This window comes from Larimichthys crocea, chromosome XI, assembly GCF_000972845.2.
Source record: "Larimichthys crocea isolate SSNF chromosome XI, L_crocea_2.0, whole genome shotgun sequence".
NCBI lineage: Eukaryota > Metazoa > Chordata > Actinopteri > Sciaenidae > Larimichthys > Larimichthys crocea.
In genome coordinates this window covers 13,553,405-13,572,487 of record NC_040021.1, presented here as the reverse complement: position 1 = coordinate 13,572,487, position 19,083 = coordinate 13,553,405, and the positions used below count along the sequence as shown (strand labels likewise).

The window sequence follows — 19,083 nt, the reverse complement described above, 5'->3', positions numbered from 1 at the left end:
TTGACGGTTTGTTTGCTGGTGTGAGTAGATTGGATCAACAACCTGCTGGAGACCTTTTGTAGTTTAAAATGGCAATGACCTGTGGAAACTGCATTAACTGGGATAGCTATACATCATCCACTTGGGAAAAGTCAGAGAAATAGATGGATTATCTTTGAAAGTCACTCTATAGGAAAATAGTTTTAGCCTTGCTAGTTCTTGAAATGGCAGTGGCAGTCTGGTGGTCGGTCCACTGCTGGTCCTGTTGATAAATGTCAACATCTATAGAATGGACAACTACGAAATGATTTCCTCTGGTTTTGGTGATTCCCTGACTCTTCCTCTAGCACTACTCAAATGGTTTATCTATCCTTTGAAGTACTACATAGCTCGGCAAATACTTGGTGTCGTACTAATCAGCATGCTTACACACTACGCTGTGGTGGTGAACATGGTAAACACACCAGATGAACACCCTAAAGCATTTTAATAGGTATTGTTAACATTCAGCTCAAAGCACAGCTGCATACTCTCTCTTGTTTTTGTTGTGTTAGATCATTTTTTTCAATTATATAGTTTGACTTTTACAGGTGTTACATAGCTGTATGTGCAGACTGGTTTCACACGTATCACAGGTCGTGTGCTGAGTGTTTGCGAAACAGTGAAAAGTCCTGGTTTCTTAATATCTTTGGTTAAATAATCTGAAAAAGGTCACGTATAAAAGCTCGAAGCTCGCGCAGGACTGTCTTGTCCTGACGCGAGTCTCTGTTAACCACTGTGCTTCAGAAAGTGTGCACGTCTCGTGTATGTGTGCGTTGTGTGTGTTTGAGTGTGTCCGTGCACGTTGTTGGGTGCTCCTGTGTCAAATTGGCCAGTGCTCCCTGTCTGAGTAATGGTTGACATTCACAGTAACAAAGCTAGCTCTGTGCCCCGACCTCTGTGTGTGTGCGCGTGTGTGTGTGTTTGTGTGTGTAGGTGTGTTTTTAGTGTGTGGGTAATGTGAAGGTGTGTGTGTGTGTGTGTGTGTGTGTGTGTGTGTGTGTGTGTGTGCGTGTGTGTGTGAGCATGGATGATAGAAAAAGGGAAAGCAGGAGAATTTGCCAGTCACACACACTTAGTCTTTGCCTGCGTTTGGACACCATTCAAAGAGGAGGCTGAGGCCTGTTTGAGTATGTGTGTGTGTAGGTTGGTGGGTGGGTGGGTGTGTTTTTTATTTGTAGCCAGGATAAGTTCACGAGGCCATCTCACTTCTGCTTTGAAACATGATTTAACGAAGTATTGTATAACTGATTTTCACCAGTGTTTCTTCTAAACAATATGCCAGTCCCAAAAGTGTCCTCTTTTTTTTAGGACTTCACACTGCAAACATCTTTTCACTTTGTGTTTGTGTCTTAAAGAGGGAAATGCCCATATTCTGTTCTCATCAGATGAATTATCACGAATCATACATGAGCTTTAAAACTAAGCCGTACACCCCACCCAGGCCACTAAGCATGCATATATTTGAATACTCCTAATCCTGCGATCGATACGGCATCATCTTTCTAATCATTCAAATCTAATTTTCCATGTTTGCTTTCATTATGAGAGGCAGCAGCAACAGAGATGTCCGTGCTATGATCATATTGCAGTGCAAGATTAATGACACGCCAGTCTATCTGTGATGGACGGAGTTCTCTTGCAGATTTTAATTGCATGACCTATCCCTAAACCAATGTCCCAGCTCCCCCGGTTGACATGGATTACAAACAATTTGTTTAAATGAATTTGGCTGATAGATTTGAATAGTGTTTGTATGGCTCTTTGCATATTTCCGGTCAGTGTTTTTTTCCCCTCCTTTATCCAGGCAAAGGAAAAGAACAGAAGCTCCTACAGAAGATCAGATTTAGGTTTTTAGTTATAAGTAAAAGTCTGGATTTCCCCCCCAGTGTCGCGAAAAGATGTCAAACATGCGGGGTATTCACGTTCTTGTCTGCAGCCTGATCCGTACTTTAAGGAAACCTGGTGTGTGTGTGTGTGTGCAAGAGGCAGACATGCAGATACACATAAATTATGCTTGCTTGTGTGGGAGGTATGTAGGAAAGAGGAGAGGGAGAGAGAGAAGAGGAGAGATACTGAGGGAGGAAGACAGAGTGAGCTTGAGAGGAAGACTGGCAGAAAGAAAGACAAAATAAAGAGAGCAGCAGAGGAAACGCTGGACAGTGTTTACTATATATTAGCGATGTTGTCTTAAACTGACATTAAGGGAAGCATATATCCTCTTCTCGTTGCTATTTATTGCAGGAGGGACTTTATTTATTTATATAGCCATGAACACCAGAAAACGATGGGACGTGTAGCTCTGGTACTATACACACAGGGGTTACAGTGAAATATAGGAAATAAATGTGAAAGGTAACAATTTCCTGCATGCTCTATGAAAACAAAAAAAGAACAGAAAATATTTTAGTTTTGAAGGGCTCTGCTTCATCCTGCATGCATTCATTATCCTGACAACTGAATTCACCTGCAGTAGTTTAAATGAATTACTTTTGCATCGTTCACCCAAGTTAAGTCTGACATTTTCATGACATTTCGCACGACAACTCATTTTTTTATTTCATTGCTTAAAGTGTAGAGGCTGGAATCAGAACAGAGCCATATATAGACACCATTTGGCTGATCTTTTGACTGTTGGGCATCTCTCCAAGGGTTAGAAGGCACACATGTATTGCTGGTGTTTTCCTAGGTCTCGTAAATTGGCAGCAAAAGGGCACCTGCAGTAGATTGACATCTTTGTTTTTTCTTTGTAGAAAATGTCTGTTGAGTTCTGGGGGAATGAAAAGAGAAGAAGAATCCGCCTGCAGCGGAGTTATGACGTGATACCCAGTTGTTAGCATTTCTGTGTAATTTACCTTTAAGTATCAGCTCCACACGCAGCAAAGTAGTTTCAAACTAAACAGTTACAGACGGATCCTGCGGCAGGAACATGGAAATGCAAAACACTCGGAAATTAACGGTCATAATATAATATCCAGAGACTTAGAATTATACAATTTAAGATAATAAATAATGTTAAATTACAAAATGACAGTAATCCAAACATTAAAACTGAAGATAATGTGCATAAACAAGTTGGGAAAAAAACAACAGGAATCATATGATTTATCAGCAGTCGGTGCTCAGCTTTACAAGCGTGCTTACCGATAAAACGGACTCGCTTCAAATCATTAGTTTTACCAATTATACAATCAATAAATTATTATCTACAGACAATTAATCTCCTAAAACAAATTGTTGAATTATGTAACAGTTGTGGGTTCCTGCTTGTCAAATATCAAGAGTTACTGCTGTTCTCTGTTTCATATCACAGTTAGATGCATGTTTTTGTGGTAAGACTGTTGTGCTGATAGAGAAAATGTGATTTAAAGTTGACACCTTAGGCTCTTTTAATTTTTTATTGTTTTTTTTTTTAATATTTTATAGTCTAAGATCAATAGATTGATTGTTTGTTGTGCAGCTCTAAAAAACTGAACAGCGAGTTTTTTTTTTTATTTTTATTTTATCTGTATAAACATGCTGTAAAAAAGTTAATGGGAGCTTGTGTTTATCTGTATAAACATGCTGTAAAAAAGTTAATGGGAGCTTGTGTTTAAACTTGTACAATGCACAGAAAAGCCCAACATCATGTCTCAGCTTTTCAGACTGATGAAAGCAGATAAAGCTAGTGGAGCAGAAGCTACAGTAAAACGGAAGTAGGGCAGGACTTACGAACACTTTAAATGATGCAGGAGGCGTGATGTTACTCATGCTGCTGGTTCTGTATGTTAAGTTTGGGATGCAATACAGTGGACACACTTTGATACCCAGTACAGTAAAGTTGTTATCTAAACAGATGTGTCCTTTGGAATTCAGACTGCGCCCATATTGCTCAACTGTAAAACACATGCTCACATATGCTAACGCCGACACACCCTCCGTACACACTACAACTTTTGCTTGATGAAGTTTGCAGCACGACGCAGTATTGTACGTGCACAGAAACTGTTTTTTTTCTCTCTCGCAAACACACTGTAGCTTATGTCGCTCTTACTCACATCCCTTTTTAAAGGACTCTTTAAAATGCAGACGCGCACTGACCCAAACACTAATCTGCATGTTTGCTTGCTTATCCAACCGAATCTCAACTCCAACACCCAAAAATATATTTACATATTTATTTATTTTTTTGGTGGACTGGACTACAAACTCTTTTTTTTTTTTTTGTCCTGAGCTGTAACTCAAGTGGGTCGGCACAAAATATCAGCACACACACACACACACACTCTAAGACACACAGTGTGTTTGTACTGCAGTGGAAAATCTTCACTACCACGGCGGCTGGTTGCCTAGCAGCCCTGTGACGTCAAACCGAGTTTCCCTCTCACAGCTGTATGTGTGTGTCTGACAGAGAGCCTGCAAGTTTATGGGTGTGTGTCCAACTCTTATTTGTGTGTGTGTGTGTGTGTGTGTGTGTGTTACAGAGTGCCTACTTGATTTACCGTGAGAGGGGAAACACCGGTCAATTCTTTATTTGGTGTTTCTGTGTGAGGTTGCTGGCAAGAGTTCATGTGTTCATGTTGCCCCGGGGGCTGTGGAGGAGTCAGGTGGGCCTGCAGTTACAGTAGTTGTTTTGAAAGTATCGGATCCAGTGCAGAAGTGAAGCTTGGTTTCACATGCTTTTAGACCTGTCGAGAGACACGCTGGGGAAACCCTGCTGGATGTGATACAACAATGTATGTATTTATGTAAAAAAAAAAAAGGGGATGTATAGCATGTCTTATAAACATTCACAAGTCGCGCCTTCTGAATGTAATGGCTAGATTGACAGAATTTGTGTAGAAGTTGTCGTTTATTTCTGTTTTAACACGACCATGCTTTTATAGGTTAATATACTAGTTAGTAAAAAAAACGCAAAAGAACCTCTTCTGTTCGTAGTTGAGGCTAGATCTAAAGTCAGATGTGGTCTTTAATGTTCCATAGCGACCTCTTCCTTATTGGACTACATTATTCAGTTACAGCACAATCCAACAGCCGCATCACAAACATCTCAACCCTTCTTTCTTTTAGGTGTCCCTTTTTTTTCGCCTTTATATAGGTGTCACTTTTGCAAAGCTATTTTTCCACTGGCTAGCCATGGTTGCTAAGAGATTTATCATGCACTCTCTAAGCATCTACTGCACATTGTTTAGCTTGCATCACCCTCCCTGCAGTTTAATTTTGTCTCTGTGTGAATGTGTGCGTTTTAGTGTGTGTGTGTGTGTGTGTGTGTGGGTGTGTGTGAGTGTGTGCCTCTTAGTCTAAACTTTGCAGACTCAGACAGTTGCAATATTTGTATCTGCAAGGAGACCTTGTGGTGAGTGATATCGGGCTTGTTGTTTCCTCAGTGCTTCTCCGTTGAAAACATCAACATGCATCAGTGTTTCCCCTGCTTCTTCACATTACACATTTGTAACCCAGAGTTACCCTTTGCCCGAGGTTTTTTTTCTCACCACTCAGTCGTACCTGCATGCAAATGAGTGATATCTGGTTGCCTTATACAGTATAATCCTAATTCTCTTTACGTTTTTCTCACATCTGTGCATATTGTTTAGGGCAACACCCTAAACAATACTACACACGAAAATTGCACAATTTAATAAGTAATTTGTCTCGTATGCAAATGTATGATGTGTTGCAACATGTCTGCAGAGGTTGAAAAGCATGATGCATATTTCTAGAAGAAAATAATCCAGGGGCCAGTAGAAACTCTTTGCCTCAGTACTTCTTTTTTCCTCCGTACTCTTTTTGTTGTTTACAGAGGGCAAGGCCTTTTTTTTTCTTTCTTTTGTTTGTAGTCAGCGGCGGATGTGGAAAATACTGTCGCTGAGGCAAGCGGCAACCCCCCCACTTCCTGTCTGCAAGAAGTTCCTTCTCTTACCGTTTCCTCTCTCTCTCTCTCTCTCTCTCTCTCTCTCTCTCTCTCTCTCTCTTTCAATGGAAACTTTACTGTTTTTCCTGCTCTCCACACTCGCTTGTCATCCAGCTGGTCTGGGGATAGAGATAGGAGAGACGGGGAGCAATGAGCCAGAAAAAGATGAGAGAGCGACAAAAAGGCCGACTCTGCCTGAATAACAGCGCATGTATCTGCCCATTTAACACATTAATCTTGTTGTGATGATGAAGTATCGCTCGCACTGATATGAGAAAAATGCACAAAAGAGAGACGACAACTAATTCTTTGTGTTTATTTAGAAAGTTTCCTACTGAATAGGAATGAAAAGTAGCTCGTGTAAAAGTGGGAATATCTCCAAGAAGACTTGGCTGTATATTGACTGTTTGCACAGACCAGCATAACTCATACACAGGAGAATATTATTTAAAAAAACAGCAGTTTTTTACCAGAAATTCAACCAGTGAAAAAAGCTCAAAATAATAGCAAATGAGAGCTACTTTTAGGAACTACTGACTGGACTGGACAGACTGACTTTAACTGGATAGTAATTCCTGATATTTGATATGTATTGCTCTCAGTGGAAAGCTGGAATCATCTTAAATAGGCAGGGTCCAAATTCTTAATTGTTAGAATGATTCTGCTCGTGCAAATATTTCCTACACACATATTTTTGCAATAGGTTTCCATAAGCGTTTTTTTATCTACGTGTCACACATGTAGACACATTTATGCAAATTTTGTTTTCACACAGACACGGGAGAGAAAAGGCAATTGTCATGTGAAATTATTTATTGTTTTACTAGCTTTAGTAAGAATATCTTAAGTCCATTTTTAAGTAAAGCACAGACAGTATGGTCTAGATTTTTTGTTGTGTGTCTGATGTTGCAGGCTGAAGGTGTAGTAGCTTGCCTTAGAGCGTGTGTGAGCTGTCGTTTAGGATGTTTCATTTTGTCTCCTGTCACAATCTTTTTGTGTCACACTTACAGACATCCTAACACATGCATGATGTTTGCACTTATATATACCTACCCAAACACATGAGCATACTCAAACATATATGTAGAAAAACACGTATCAGCGTATAGGTTTAGTTCGCTTATTCCACAAAGCCTCGGGCATTCTCCCAGTGCATTCACACTTAAAACACCCACACACACACACACACACACTTAGCTCCATCTGTGTCTTTCAAATGTTGTGACCCGGAGTGGAGATTTGCATGTCCAGACAATGTTTTTGGCTATCAAATGATCCACAATTGTTTATCACTGCACACACTCAGACACACAAACATGCACGTTTAAATCCTGGTCGGGGCGTAGAAAGAGGAGCGTGCGTTTTTAAAGCAGAGACAGAGACAGACCTGACAGAGAGTTCGGCTGGACAGATAATCTTGTCAAGTTTGTCACTTCCCCGACTGACAGAAAGCCCCTCGGCCATGATGTGGTTTGCATGGCTGTATTCAATGTGGAGTGTTGTTGTGTCAGTCGGAGCCATCTTTATCATTACCATCATCCACCTCCGCACCAGCCACCTTCAGGTACTTTTATGACAGGCTTGCAGAATGCTTTTTTTTATATACCTGGATTTAGTCCTTGTTAAGTGATTTTTGAAGTTCGATTTTATTGAGCAATAGTGCCAGTAATAGTAGCGGTCTTTCTTTTTTTAATTGCACACAAACCAAACTTCTCCTCTCCTCCTGTGATTGCATTTTAATGTCTCTGCCTCCTTAATCTACACGCTGTGACAACATCTGTTATTACTCACACTTGAGATAGTCCAGACTTTTACTTTTCTCTCTTCTCCCTCTTGTCCTTCACATCTCTATCACACACACACACCAGCTGTAAGTGGGCAACATGGTAGATGGATGACAGAGAAAGTGCAGACCCTGGCTGCCTACCAAACTGTAGCCTGATACTCTTGCTCTCTCGCTAACTGACTTGAAATGGAAAAAATGAGAAGGGGAATACCATTCAGTTTGACTTATTCATGTCCTGGTGGTCTAAAAAGCATCACCCGTGTTGCATTTCCTATAACTAGAAGCCAGAAATGCTGATTGAAATCTGTCCACTGATCAAAACGATAATAGATGAAAGGGAAAATTCAAAACGTGCCTTTTTTGTTTCATTTAAATCTTTATTTATTTAAAAGATGAGTCATGCACATTGAGAGTGTCAGTGAAAGACTGCACTGGATGCTAAGTCTTGCCTCCAGGTCACTGTCATCTTACTTTAAACCACATTAAATCTCTATCAGAAAGTGTACAAAGTGTGGAAGCAAAAGATTTCAGTATACTTCTAGAAATACTGAACCATGCCTACAAACTTGCTGTTGCTTCATTTTCAAAAGACAAACGCTAATAAAGATATCCCAGGGAGACTCATTTCAGCTAAAACCACTTTGTTAGTTTCCACCAAGTGTTGTGTGTGTGTGTGTGTGTGTGTGTGTGTGTTACTTTAGGGGTGAGTTTTTCTTTTCTCTCTCCTCGCAGTGGTGCAGAGAAAATCCCATCATGTGATTCTTCTTGAGACACGCAGAGAGAAAGCGAGAGAGAGAGGAAAGTGTGTCTGTGTGTGTGTGTGCGTGCGTCTAACCATAGATAGTCATGCCTCCTAGTCAGCTTGCGAATTTTGGCCAGGTCCAGATTATGTGACATGGGTTATATATCTCCTTCTATGGTCCTCTTCTCTCATATCTTATCCTCCTCTCATCTCCCTTCTTCTTCTCTCCTCTGGTTATTTGTAGACATAATATTATTTCTCTGGTATTTGCAGACCACAGGAAATCTTCAGTGTGCTAGATCACACCATTCACGTGAAGAGAACAGATCTTTCGTCCTCGTGTAGGATGGGACATTTCAGCAGAAATCTGAAAGCTGCATGAAGCATTTCATAAGTGTTTTAAAGAGGAAACTCCTCAAAACATTTCTCATTTCTTGCTGCATCCACTGTTCCACAATGTTGCACAGCCAAGCATTGTTTAAACCCACAGAACAAGCCATCTGGAGTTTTTTCCATCTGATGTAATGCTGCAGGCATCAAAACTTGCGTCTTTCAAGTTTTGAATATGTTATTCAGTAATTTAATAGCATGTTGCAACACTCAGAACAATTAGCACATTGTGATATTAGGAGAATATTAGGGCTCGTGGGGATAAGAGGGGTTCAGTTTTATAAAGAAATGTTAAGCCACAGTCCTGTTCTTTTATTATTTATTTTAAGAAATGGAACTTTTGCTTCGTGTTTTTGCTCATTTCAATATGTCACACTTCTTGTTATTCAGGCCGTTTGACCTGTAACATGTCATGCAGGGAACATACAGTACTTTTAGAGCGATGAACATGTCGGTCTTCCACAGTGAAATATCGATATATCTGCAGAAGGAAAGAATTGGACAGAGAGATGGAGAAATGAGAAGAATTCAATCAGTCTGTGGTCACTGCTGATAAAAGCTTTCGATGGAACTCGCTGTCTGTGTTTGTGCGTCTGAGACAGCACATGTCTCGGTTCGTGAATGAGTTTGTGTGTGCTTGTTTGTGTCTGTGGCAGGAGTCCTGCAGTTCAGTGTATCCCTGCCAGGGACAGGGAGAGCCCTTGGAGAAACTGTGTGTGCGAGCGTGTGTGTGTGCGTGTGCGTGTGCGTGTGTGTGCGTGTGTGTGTGCGTGTGTGTGCGTGTGTGTGTGTGTGTGTGTGTGTTACCAGGGGAAACCCCAGCTCGATCCTCCGGAGTTTAGTTTAAGTGTTTTAAGACAGCTAAAGATGAAAAAAGAGAGTGTGGGAGAACCTGGCAGAGATTGAAAACAGCTCCCCCAGGGTCAGGGATGCCCCACAGTGTGTGTATGTGTGTGTGTTTTAAAGACTTGTTTTGCTCATTGCCATTAAACGTAAAAAAAGAAAGAAAGAAAAAAAGTCAATCACCCGAAAGTTTCATAGGAGAACTTAAACTACTGTTTCCTGGAAGATTTTAAGCTGACTGCTCTCAGCCATTTCATTTGTATTTATTGATTTTTATATGGATGACGAATCAGACAGGCAGCATCGATTCTAGTGAAGCAAGTTCACTTATCACTTCTGTTTGTGTTTGTAGCACAAGTCTTGGAAGAAGATTAAGAACATGGTCCACTGGTCCCCGTTTGTCATGTCCTTCAAGAAGAAATATCCCTGGATACAACTGGCTGGGCACGCGGGTATGTAGACACACAAACTGTATGGTTGATTAGAATAAAAATAGACACGAACATGGGGCTAAACCACAGTACTGCCGGGGCCCGACACACCAAGCGGTTAAATATCTGTGATCTGTAGTTTTCTGCTGATTGAGCACTTTCCAGCGACAGTTGGAACTTTTATCAACCAGTTTCTCCTCGAGCTGACAGTATGATGTGACCAGTCATGATTACAGTAGGTTAAATGGTTATTTGGAATTTAATTACTACCTCTCACACAGGCATAGAACATAACACTGATAAAAAGAGATGAGTCAAGCCTTAGTCTGTCTTTGCTAGTGCTAGATCTTTGAGATCAGGGCCCTAAGGGGGAGAGTGTATGTGGCAAGGGTTAGAAACAGGATTAGGGGGGTTTAGCTCAGTTGGTAGAGCAACCGCCCCATGTACGAAGGCTCAGTCCTTGCCACGGCAGCCCAGGGTTTGAATACGACCTGTGGCTCTTTCCCGCATGTCATTCCTCATATCTCTCTCCCCACATTTCTGGCACTCTTCAGCTGTCTCTATCAAAAAATAAATAAATAAATAAATAAAGCTTGAAAAGGCCCAAAAATATCTTTTAAAAAAACATAGCATTAGGAAAGATCAAGCCATGCCTCCTTTGAATAAATGTAGATCAACTGCTAACAAACTTAAACCAGGCTTACTGAGTCTTAAAACTTACTGCAGCTGCTTCACAGTAAATATGTGTCTTTTTACAGGGAGCTTCAAAGCGGGAGCAAACGGCCGCATATTAAAAGTAAGACCCCCCCTCACACCAATCACACTTTCTTTGTCACTGGACAAAAAGTTGCTTTGCAGCGTAGCCAAGGGTATAAGAATGCTAACAGCTTGTCGTCGATATCCTTCAGAAACACTGTGATTGTGAGCAACGCTGTTTGTCCCTCCTGATGAGGGATGTGCTGCGCCCCTACGTGCCTGGTTACCATGGAGACGTAGAGAAGGACGGCCAGAAATATAACCAGATGGAGGATCTGCTGGCAGAGTTTGACTACCCGTGCGTGATGGACTGTAAGATGGGAGTGAGGTGAGAGGACGCATGACATGACGTTACATAAATCTGTAGATAGCAGGCTGGTGGGTGTTTGCAGTGCCGCTTAACCAGAGAACGACTGAACTTTGATGCACTTTTATTTCACAACAAACCACAAACATGTCTGTGTTATTTTAATCTGCACAGAGATAGACTCAAATATGTTTTTATGTCTTATCTTTATGGTTTGGGCCATAATTTCTCTTGATAATGATACTATTATAGTCAAAACAAATGGCTAAGATGTGGAAATAGGCCAACTTCACTACAACAAAGTGGGACAGGGCAACAAACCCCAGCTTTCATACCTTTATTTGGAGGTAAACCAGGAGCCAATAGAAATAGTGTCCATAACCTTAAAAATAAGAACTAAGTTGCAATAATTGAGAACTATGTAGGCTTGTATCAGCATTTTAGCTCTAAATTCAGCTGAAGGCTTCTGTGAGCTGCTGTGTCATGCTGTCTGGAAAGAGACGTCATCTTCACACCTTCACTTCACCCCGTACCTTGTCCTCCTACCTCTCTGCGCTCATCACCCTTTTTTCTTCTCTGTCGTCTTCACCCACCCACCACCTGTTTGTTTTTTTTTTCTTTCTTTCTTTTTTCTCACCCATCAGGACCTACCTCGAGGAAGAGCTGACCAAGGCTCGTAAGAAGCCCTCTCCAAGACCCGACATGTATCAGAAAATGATCGAGGTTGATCCCGAGGCGCCTACGCCAGAGGAAAGCGAGCAGAAAGTGGTGACCAAACCTAGATACATGCAGTGGAGGGAGACCATAAGCTCAACGGCTACCCTGGGATTTAGGATAGAGGGAGTCAAGGTAAGACTCACAAAGATGAGGGTGTGCGTGCGGCCTTCCCTCCCTGTTTTCTTCCAGTATTCACTGTGTGTGTGGTGTGTGTCCTTCAGGGGCATGATCCAGCTTCCTGTTTTGAACAGAAACTTCCTCTGAAGTATATGTTTGTGCATGACTTCCTTTGTCATACATGAGGCCTGTCCGTGGCAGCTCTATATGCCTCAGCATCTGGCACTGACATTGTACACACAAACACACACACACGCACACACACACGCACACAAATCTCTCGGTCTCTGCTGTCTTTATTTGAGGGTTGTGGCTATATAAGGACATTCACGGCCTCCTGGTGGTCTGTTTCCATGACACTGAGGGTTATCCCCAGAAACAGAGATATGTGTGTGTGGAGAAATAAAAAGTGTGGACGTACAGTTCATGTGATTCACATTTTCTCCATCTGTGTGACTATGTGTGTATTTTAAAGATAGTATAAGCTCTTATGGATGTGAAAAGTGTGTGTTAAACAGAGAGAGAGATCTGAACCATAAAGGGAAAATTGTTTTAGCTACAAATAGTACCTTGTTGCCTGGCAGCCAGAAGAATAAGAAATCATGTATTCCTCCAAGAGACTAGTTGGCTCTCACTGCTGGTACTGCGTCTGATGCTAATCTACTGTACTACTGTTACTACTGTACATGTACTACTGATATTGATGCTGCAACTCCAGAACTACTGCTATTGTTCCACTACTACTTTTTCCAGTGCTGCTATAAATACTACGGCTTCCGTAAATTTAATATGGGTCCTTTGTTTGTCACTCAATAACATTTTTCAAGGAAATAACTAAAGGCTTTTGTTAACAAGAGGCATTGAATCTTCGTCTGTGTATTGGCGAAAGTTATAACTGCAGATCCTCATACCCAAAAAAACAACATCTGTAAAGTCTCAAATGATCAGCAACTACTTTTATTATCGAGTGAAGTGATTTTTAAACCTGATTAATTTGAGTAATCAGAAATAATCAACAACTGAATGAACTGTTAGTTGCTGTGTCAACATTTGTCAAGTCCGTGGGATGAAACAAAGTGTTTCTGTGTGGTTCTGGTCAGTCTTTTCCATGCTTTTAAGGGTAAATCTCTAAAAATATCTTTCACTCCCTCCTTCTTTTCCTCTCCCCATTGTTTGTTCTGCTTTTCTTGTCCAGCCTCTCCTCCGCTCCTTCTCCTTCCTCCCTTCCCATCCTTCCCATGTCTGTAAGAAGCCTGGAAACTGCATTTCATGACTACAGGCTAAAAATACTAAACATTCATTTACATCATAATGATCCCTAAAATGATATTTTGTCTTCTCCTCTCGTCTATAGAAGGAGGACGGGACGGTGAACAGAGATTTTAAGAAAACAAAAACGAGAGAACAAGTTAGTGCAGCCTTCCACGACTTTGTCAAAGGAAATAAAGACATACTGGTGAGTGTGTTTGTCGTTAACTGCGTGTGTTAACAGCCTTGACCGATGTACGGGACAGAAAAACAGATGAGGAATGGAATTTTAAGTTGACGTGGTGTGTGCCGTTTTAAAAACCCCATGGGAAACACAAGTGTACACAGATGCAGAGACATGCAATGGGACCTTCTCGGGTCAGAAGAAAAAGGGAAGTCCTTGGGAACTCCCTCTGCCTCTTTACACATACACACACATGCACACTCTTAGTATTTTGACAGCGTTGTGTATGTGCCAACGCTTGTAAGCTTGTGTGTTGTTTTTCTTTAAAAATTCAAGGCGGGCATCACATTTTGAAATGAGTTTAACTTTTGTGGTTGTAAAAAAATAGCTTACATATGCTGTACTGAGAATAGATCATATGGCTCCGCATCGAGTTGAGTTTACCGTTTCTTGACTCTTATCAGCAGCTCATAATATCTCTGACATCCAGACAACATAATAGGCAGCATCACAAGTGGGCAAAACTGAGTGAACAAAATATCAAAAGCTCTTTTTTTTGTTTCCAGAACTGTTATTTAACAAGGCTGGAGGAAATCAAAGACACTCTGGAGATCTCCCCGTTCTTCAAAACCCACGAGGTAAAGACACGCGCACAGTCATGGAAACTTCTGGTGTCTGCACCGCTGCTGCTCATGTGGTGCAACCGATCGTGAACCGATTGTGTTATTTATAAATGTACTCAAAAAGTCAAAAGTAAAACATTATTCACAACAAAATGATGCAAAGATATAGATATAATATCATCTATATTATGTAGAAAAATAGGAGTATTTTATTTTGTGTGGGGGTTTAGCTGATCCAAAGTTATTTCCACCTTTGCTGTTTTCATTTTTCAACCTATATTTCAGCATCTTCAAATAATCCTTCAGTGTATTTTGGTCTGTTAGATCTATATGTTTGTGCATTACTGTAAATACTTTATGTTGTAAGACTGGGTTCAGTTCAGGACGTTTGAATTTTCATGTTCTTAAAACTGTCTTGAGCTATGTTAACTTAATTAAACTATATGTAGCACATACTTTAAGGTGGTGGAAATTGTAATTAATCAGCTGAGTAATCAAGTGTGGTTAAATGACACTAACTCCTCAAGCCAGCGCTCACACACATAGCAGATCTCATCATGGAAAAATGGCCAGCGACAGCTCTGACCACACATGCACACATTTAGTTTCACAGTTATGCACGCGCAAACACAAGCGCACACTCAAACCAACGAACCAGTAGACACGACTTTGAATTTGGTGTCACAAAACAGGAAGTGAGATCATCAGGCACACATCAAACACATAACATTGAGTTAAAAAAAAAGAGTTTTAGTAATTCTTTCCTGTGTTTTTATTCCTCCCATTGTCTGTCTTTATCTCTGCAGGTGATTGGCAGCTCCTTGTTATTTGTTCACGACAGTAAGGGACGGGCCAAAGTCTGGATGATCGACTTTGGGAAAACCACACCTCTTCCTGAAGGGGAGGAACTAAACCATCGAGCATTGTGGGTAGAGGGCAACAGAGAAGATGGTTACCTTTTTGGACTTGATAGTTTGCTGGACATCATTTCATCCATGGCAAACTCTGAGACTTGAAGTCTGAGAGTTTCCTTTTAAATCCAAGTGAACATTTTGACACGCACTTCCATTCATTCTTCCTTTGTTCCTGGGAACACTTTGGACTTCCTCAAGAATTTCTTCACAGATGTTTATCCTCACGTTGGAAACGACACCATCCCATAAAAAATCGATTCATGGATGCAACCTTTCCATCCAAATCCAGTGGATCAGGATCTCGCTCTTCCTCCTCCTTATCCATTTTGATGTGATCCTCATTCCCTCAAGGCCAGACTGTAATAGGCCCCTTTTCACAGCAGACATTTTAACTTGTCATAGCAGGAAAAACACAGATGGCACTAATGATATTAATGATGGCTCAGTTCCATTAAGTCTCCCAGTAAGCATCTGTGTGAACCAGCATGCACAATATCAATATTATTAGACCAGTGTTTTTTCTTTTACGACATGTTGAAATGTTTGTTGTGAAGAAGGTCGATTTTACGCACATTATAACAGCAGGACGGCCTTTTTTTCTACAGGAAGTCTCCAGTTAAAATAGATTACCTAATACAAACTGAAGGCTAAAGCTGGTGGTATTTTATATTTGTGTTATTGTAATCAAATCCCATAAGAAGGCCTAAAATATTGTCCTGCTTATCTGTGGTTCTCAGGCCCAACCCTATTTGTTCCTGCTGTAAATTTTTAGATCACACATAAATAATTTTTTAAAAACAACTAAATGACGTTCTAATACAGCTGGAAACTGTAGTTTTTAGCCAGCATTACTCAAGCAGGAGGAAATAGTGCATTTGTTGGGGACTACTTTGAGCAGCAGATTATAGACGATGAAGCTCTATGTCACAGAGGAGGGACCATGGCTACACAGACAATACTTGTACAATCAATTCATTGTTTGTTTTGGTCTTTTCATGGGATTAGTTGATAATAATAATAAAAAATATATATATCACCAGAATACTATTTAAAGCCACTAGATGTAGAATTTCATAATTCATAAATCATAATTTAAAAGATGCCGTAATCACATAAAAGTTGTTCATCTAGTGACTTTAAAAATGCAAGTTTAAAAAGCTCCATTCGACTACACCCCAGCTCTCCTCACTTTTATAGTTACAGTTAGTTAACAGTTATACACTTTCAGAGTCTTGAGTCTGTTTGACCACAGCTGCAGCACAAAACACATAATTACATTTCCACAGTTAGAGACTGTACAGCTGAGTGTGTTCGTACTCATGAATATGAAAATGAAATTATTTTAGGTGTGTTTCACAATGGAAAACAAAACTAGCCTTTTAGCAGTTTAACCAAGTCATACTCAGATTAGATACTGGGAGTTAATTTGTGAGGTTTTCAGTGGCAGCCACTTTTGTGCCATAATAATCTGGCAATAACTGGCAATTATGTGGAGCTAAATTATACATCTCACAATAGTTTCAGTATGTTATGGAGGACGCGTATTTATAGTCAATATGGCGTCCCTAGTACTTCCCTGGCCGAACACTTATCACCCTTATTACACTTTGTTGGGATTGTTCACAATGTACAGTAAGATTTATTATGTTTAATGTAGTTTTTGTAACATTATTTCAGTGTACTCAAATCCTCTGGAACACTTACAGCCATGAACAATCTTATTTAAGCTATACAGTGCCTTGACATTACAAAGCCAAGTCAGACAACTGAAAATATGTTCTTACTTTTAAATGTTTTAATGAAAATTTCTCTTCTTTCGTCTTAACTGTTGGTTTCTGTGCTTAGTCTTACATTGGTGCATGTTTATTATCCTCTTAAAGTTTGGGCTTAATTTGTATTTAATTCTGTTTTATTTATAACATTATATTAAGTTTTTTGTTTTTTTTTAGTTAATGGGATACTGTGACATTTTGAATTTTAGGCTGTTATGTTGTTTTGTCTTCAAGCATATGTTACAGTACGAGTGCAAGTCAAACTGTGGGGCAGGTCGCTGACGTCGTGGACATCATTCAAACCTTTTGGATGTAGCTATAGAAAAAAAAAGATTGATGATGTTCAGATAACATTTATGTCAAGAGGGGATGCAAACAGTCACTTAAAACTGGTTGGACAGATAAGGGACAAAAACAGGTCTTATAATGTAACAGGTTCTTGATGAACAATAAAAACTAAACAGTGAATTAGTTCCACTCTACCATATATTTCAAATACCATAGCTTACAGTTGATGTTTGCAGTGACAGTAGACAGAGAAAGAGAGTGATTGTAACTCCATTCAGTGCCTTCTGTATAAAAAAAAAGTAGTCTGACATTTTGGTTAATATTAGCTTTTTTGCAGAGAGTTAGACGAAAAAAAATGACACCACTGTTATGTCTGTACGCTAAATATGAAACACCCACCATTAGCTGGTTAGCTTAGTTTAGCACAAAGACTGAAAATAGATAGAAACTAAACTGTCTTGATTAAACAAACAAGATATAATGTGGTAAAAAGTGAGCTGTAGCATTGCAAGTGGACAGATTTTGTTACCTTTGTACAGGCTAGCTGTTTCCCTCTGTTTCCAGTCTGTATGCTAAGCTAAGCTAAGATAACCAACTCCTGGCTTAAGCTTCATTTTTAACTTTTAATTTTGAATTCATGAAAAGAAGGGAGATAAGTGTATTTTCCCCAAATGTCAAACTATGCCTTTAACACAAACCATCTTGGCTATAGCTTATGCTTTCCTATGTGCACTTACAGTTGTTTATTAGTTGTTTGCTGGCTTCTGTATTTATTTGGATTGTTCCTTTAAAAAAGTGTGTATTTGGTGAACAAAAAATTGCTTCCAGATGTGATTTTTGTGTTTTTTCCAAATATGAGCTATTTAAATCAATCAATCAATCAATCAATCTATCTATCTATCTATCTATCTATCTATCTATCTATCTATCTATCTATCTATCTATCTATCTATCTATCTATCTATCTATCTATCTATCTATCTATCAAGGAAATACCAAATTATGTATTTCAACCGTGAGGACGAAACCTCTTCTCCTGACCTGAGAAATCCCACACTGACCCCATGCTGCTGTTTCCAAAGCCTCCTTGGCCACATTGATTGCTGTGTTTGCATGGCAGTCATTTGCTATTCAAATCACACCTGTCCACAACAGCAGCAGCATCCGGAGGTGGTAGCAGAGAGAGGACATGATTCAGGATCAGAGAGGTTGTGAAAGAGGAACCACAGCAGGGATGTGATTTTTTTTTTCCATGGATGGTGGTACACAATACTCTTTGTATTTGATGTGTCACCCATATGACAAAAGGGCAGTTTAGGTCTTTTATGTGAAAAATGGCTTGTTAGAGACCAGAATATGTCTACACTCCAGATTGCATGGCAGAAGATGTAATCACATTAAGAGGACCGGTGAGTTTATTTAGTCTGGGTAAAAAGTTATAACCCTCCTTAACATAACACAACATAACACAGTCTGTGTGGATCTGTGGCACTCTCTGCTGTCACTTTACTGACACTGCAGACAGACAATAATCTCTAAAAAAGATAGTCAAGACACATTTTGTTTTTGCATTACAGCAGGATTTAAAGTACCAGTGTGTGGGGCTTAGTGACATCTAGTGGTGAACTGCAGAATGCATCCATTTGAAAACAGCTCAGAGACTTTCCAGTAGCCATGAAATGCATGAAAAACACAAATTGCCCTATCTGGAGCTTGTATTTGGTTTGTCCATTGTGGGCAACTGTCAAAACAGGGTGGATCAACATAGCAGACACATGGCAGATAATGGCCGTAGAAGGGGCCCCACAGTGTCTGTAGATATAAAATGTTTATTCTAGGGTAACAAAAACAGCTATTCTTATTTACATGATATACACTAACAAAAACATGCATATGTATATTATATTGTGCAATATTCTTTAAATACAGGCTCCTAAATCTTACATACTGTACCTTTAAAAAAAGAAAGTTTTTAATTTTTGGGGGAGGAAATAGCATTTGACTTTTAATTATACATATTCATTGTTTTTTTTTTTCACTTTATTTTTATTGGTTTT

General features: G+C 39.9%; 1 protein-coding gene across 3 annotated transcripts in view; it reads left to right on the top strand.

Annotated features, from left to right (window-relative positions):
- Nucleotides 1–17,844, top strand: part of LOC104927388 (inositol-trisphosphate 3-kinase B) — a 26,362-nt gene extending 8,518 nt beyond the window's left edge. For all 3 annotated transcript variants that reach the window (XM_019279033.2, XM_019279032.2, XM_010741458.3), the window contains exons 6-12: nucleotides 10,022–10,121; nucleotides 10,859–10,896; nucleotides 11,009–11,184; nucleotides 11,808–12,012; nucleotides 13,352–13,453; nucleotides 13,996–14,067; nucleotides 14,859–17,844. In XM_019279033.2, the coding sequence (XP_019134578.2) occupies nucleotides 10,022–10,121; nucleotides 10,859–10,896; nucleotides 11,009–11,184; nucleotides 11,808–12,012; nucleotides 13,352–13,453; nucleotides 13,996–14,067; nucleotides 14,859–15,068 (903 nt within the window). In that variant the 3' untranslated portion in view covers nucleotides 15,069–17,844. The remainder of the gene's footprint in view (nucleotides 1–10,021; nucleotides 10,122–10,858; nucleotides 10,897–11,008; nucleotides 11,185–11,807; nucleotides 12,013–13,351; nucleotides 13,454–13,995; nucleotides 14,068–14,858) is intronic.
- The last annotated feature ends 1,239 nt before the right edge of the window (nucleotides 17,845–19,083 follow it).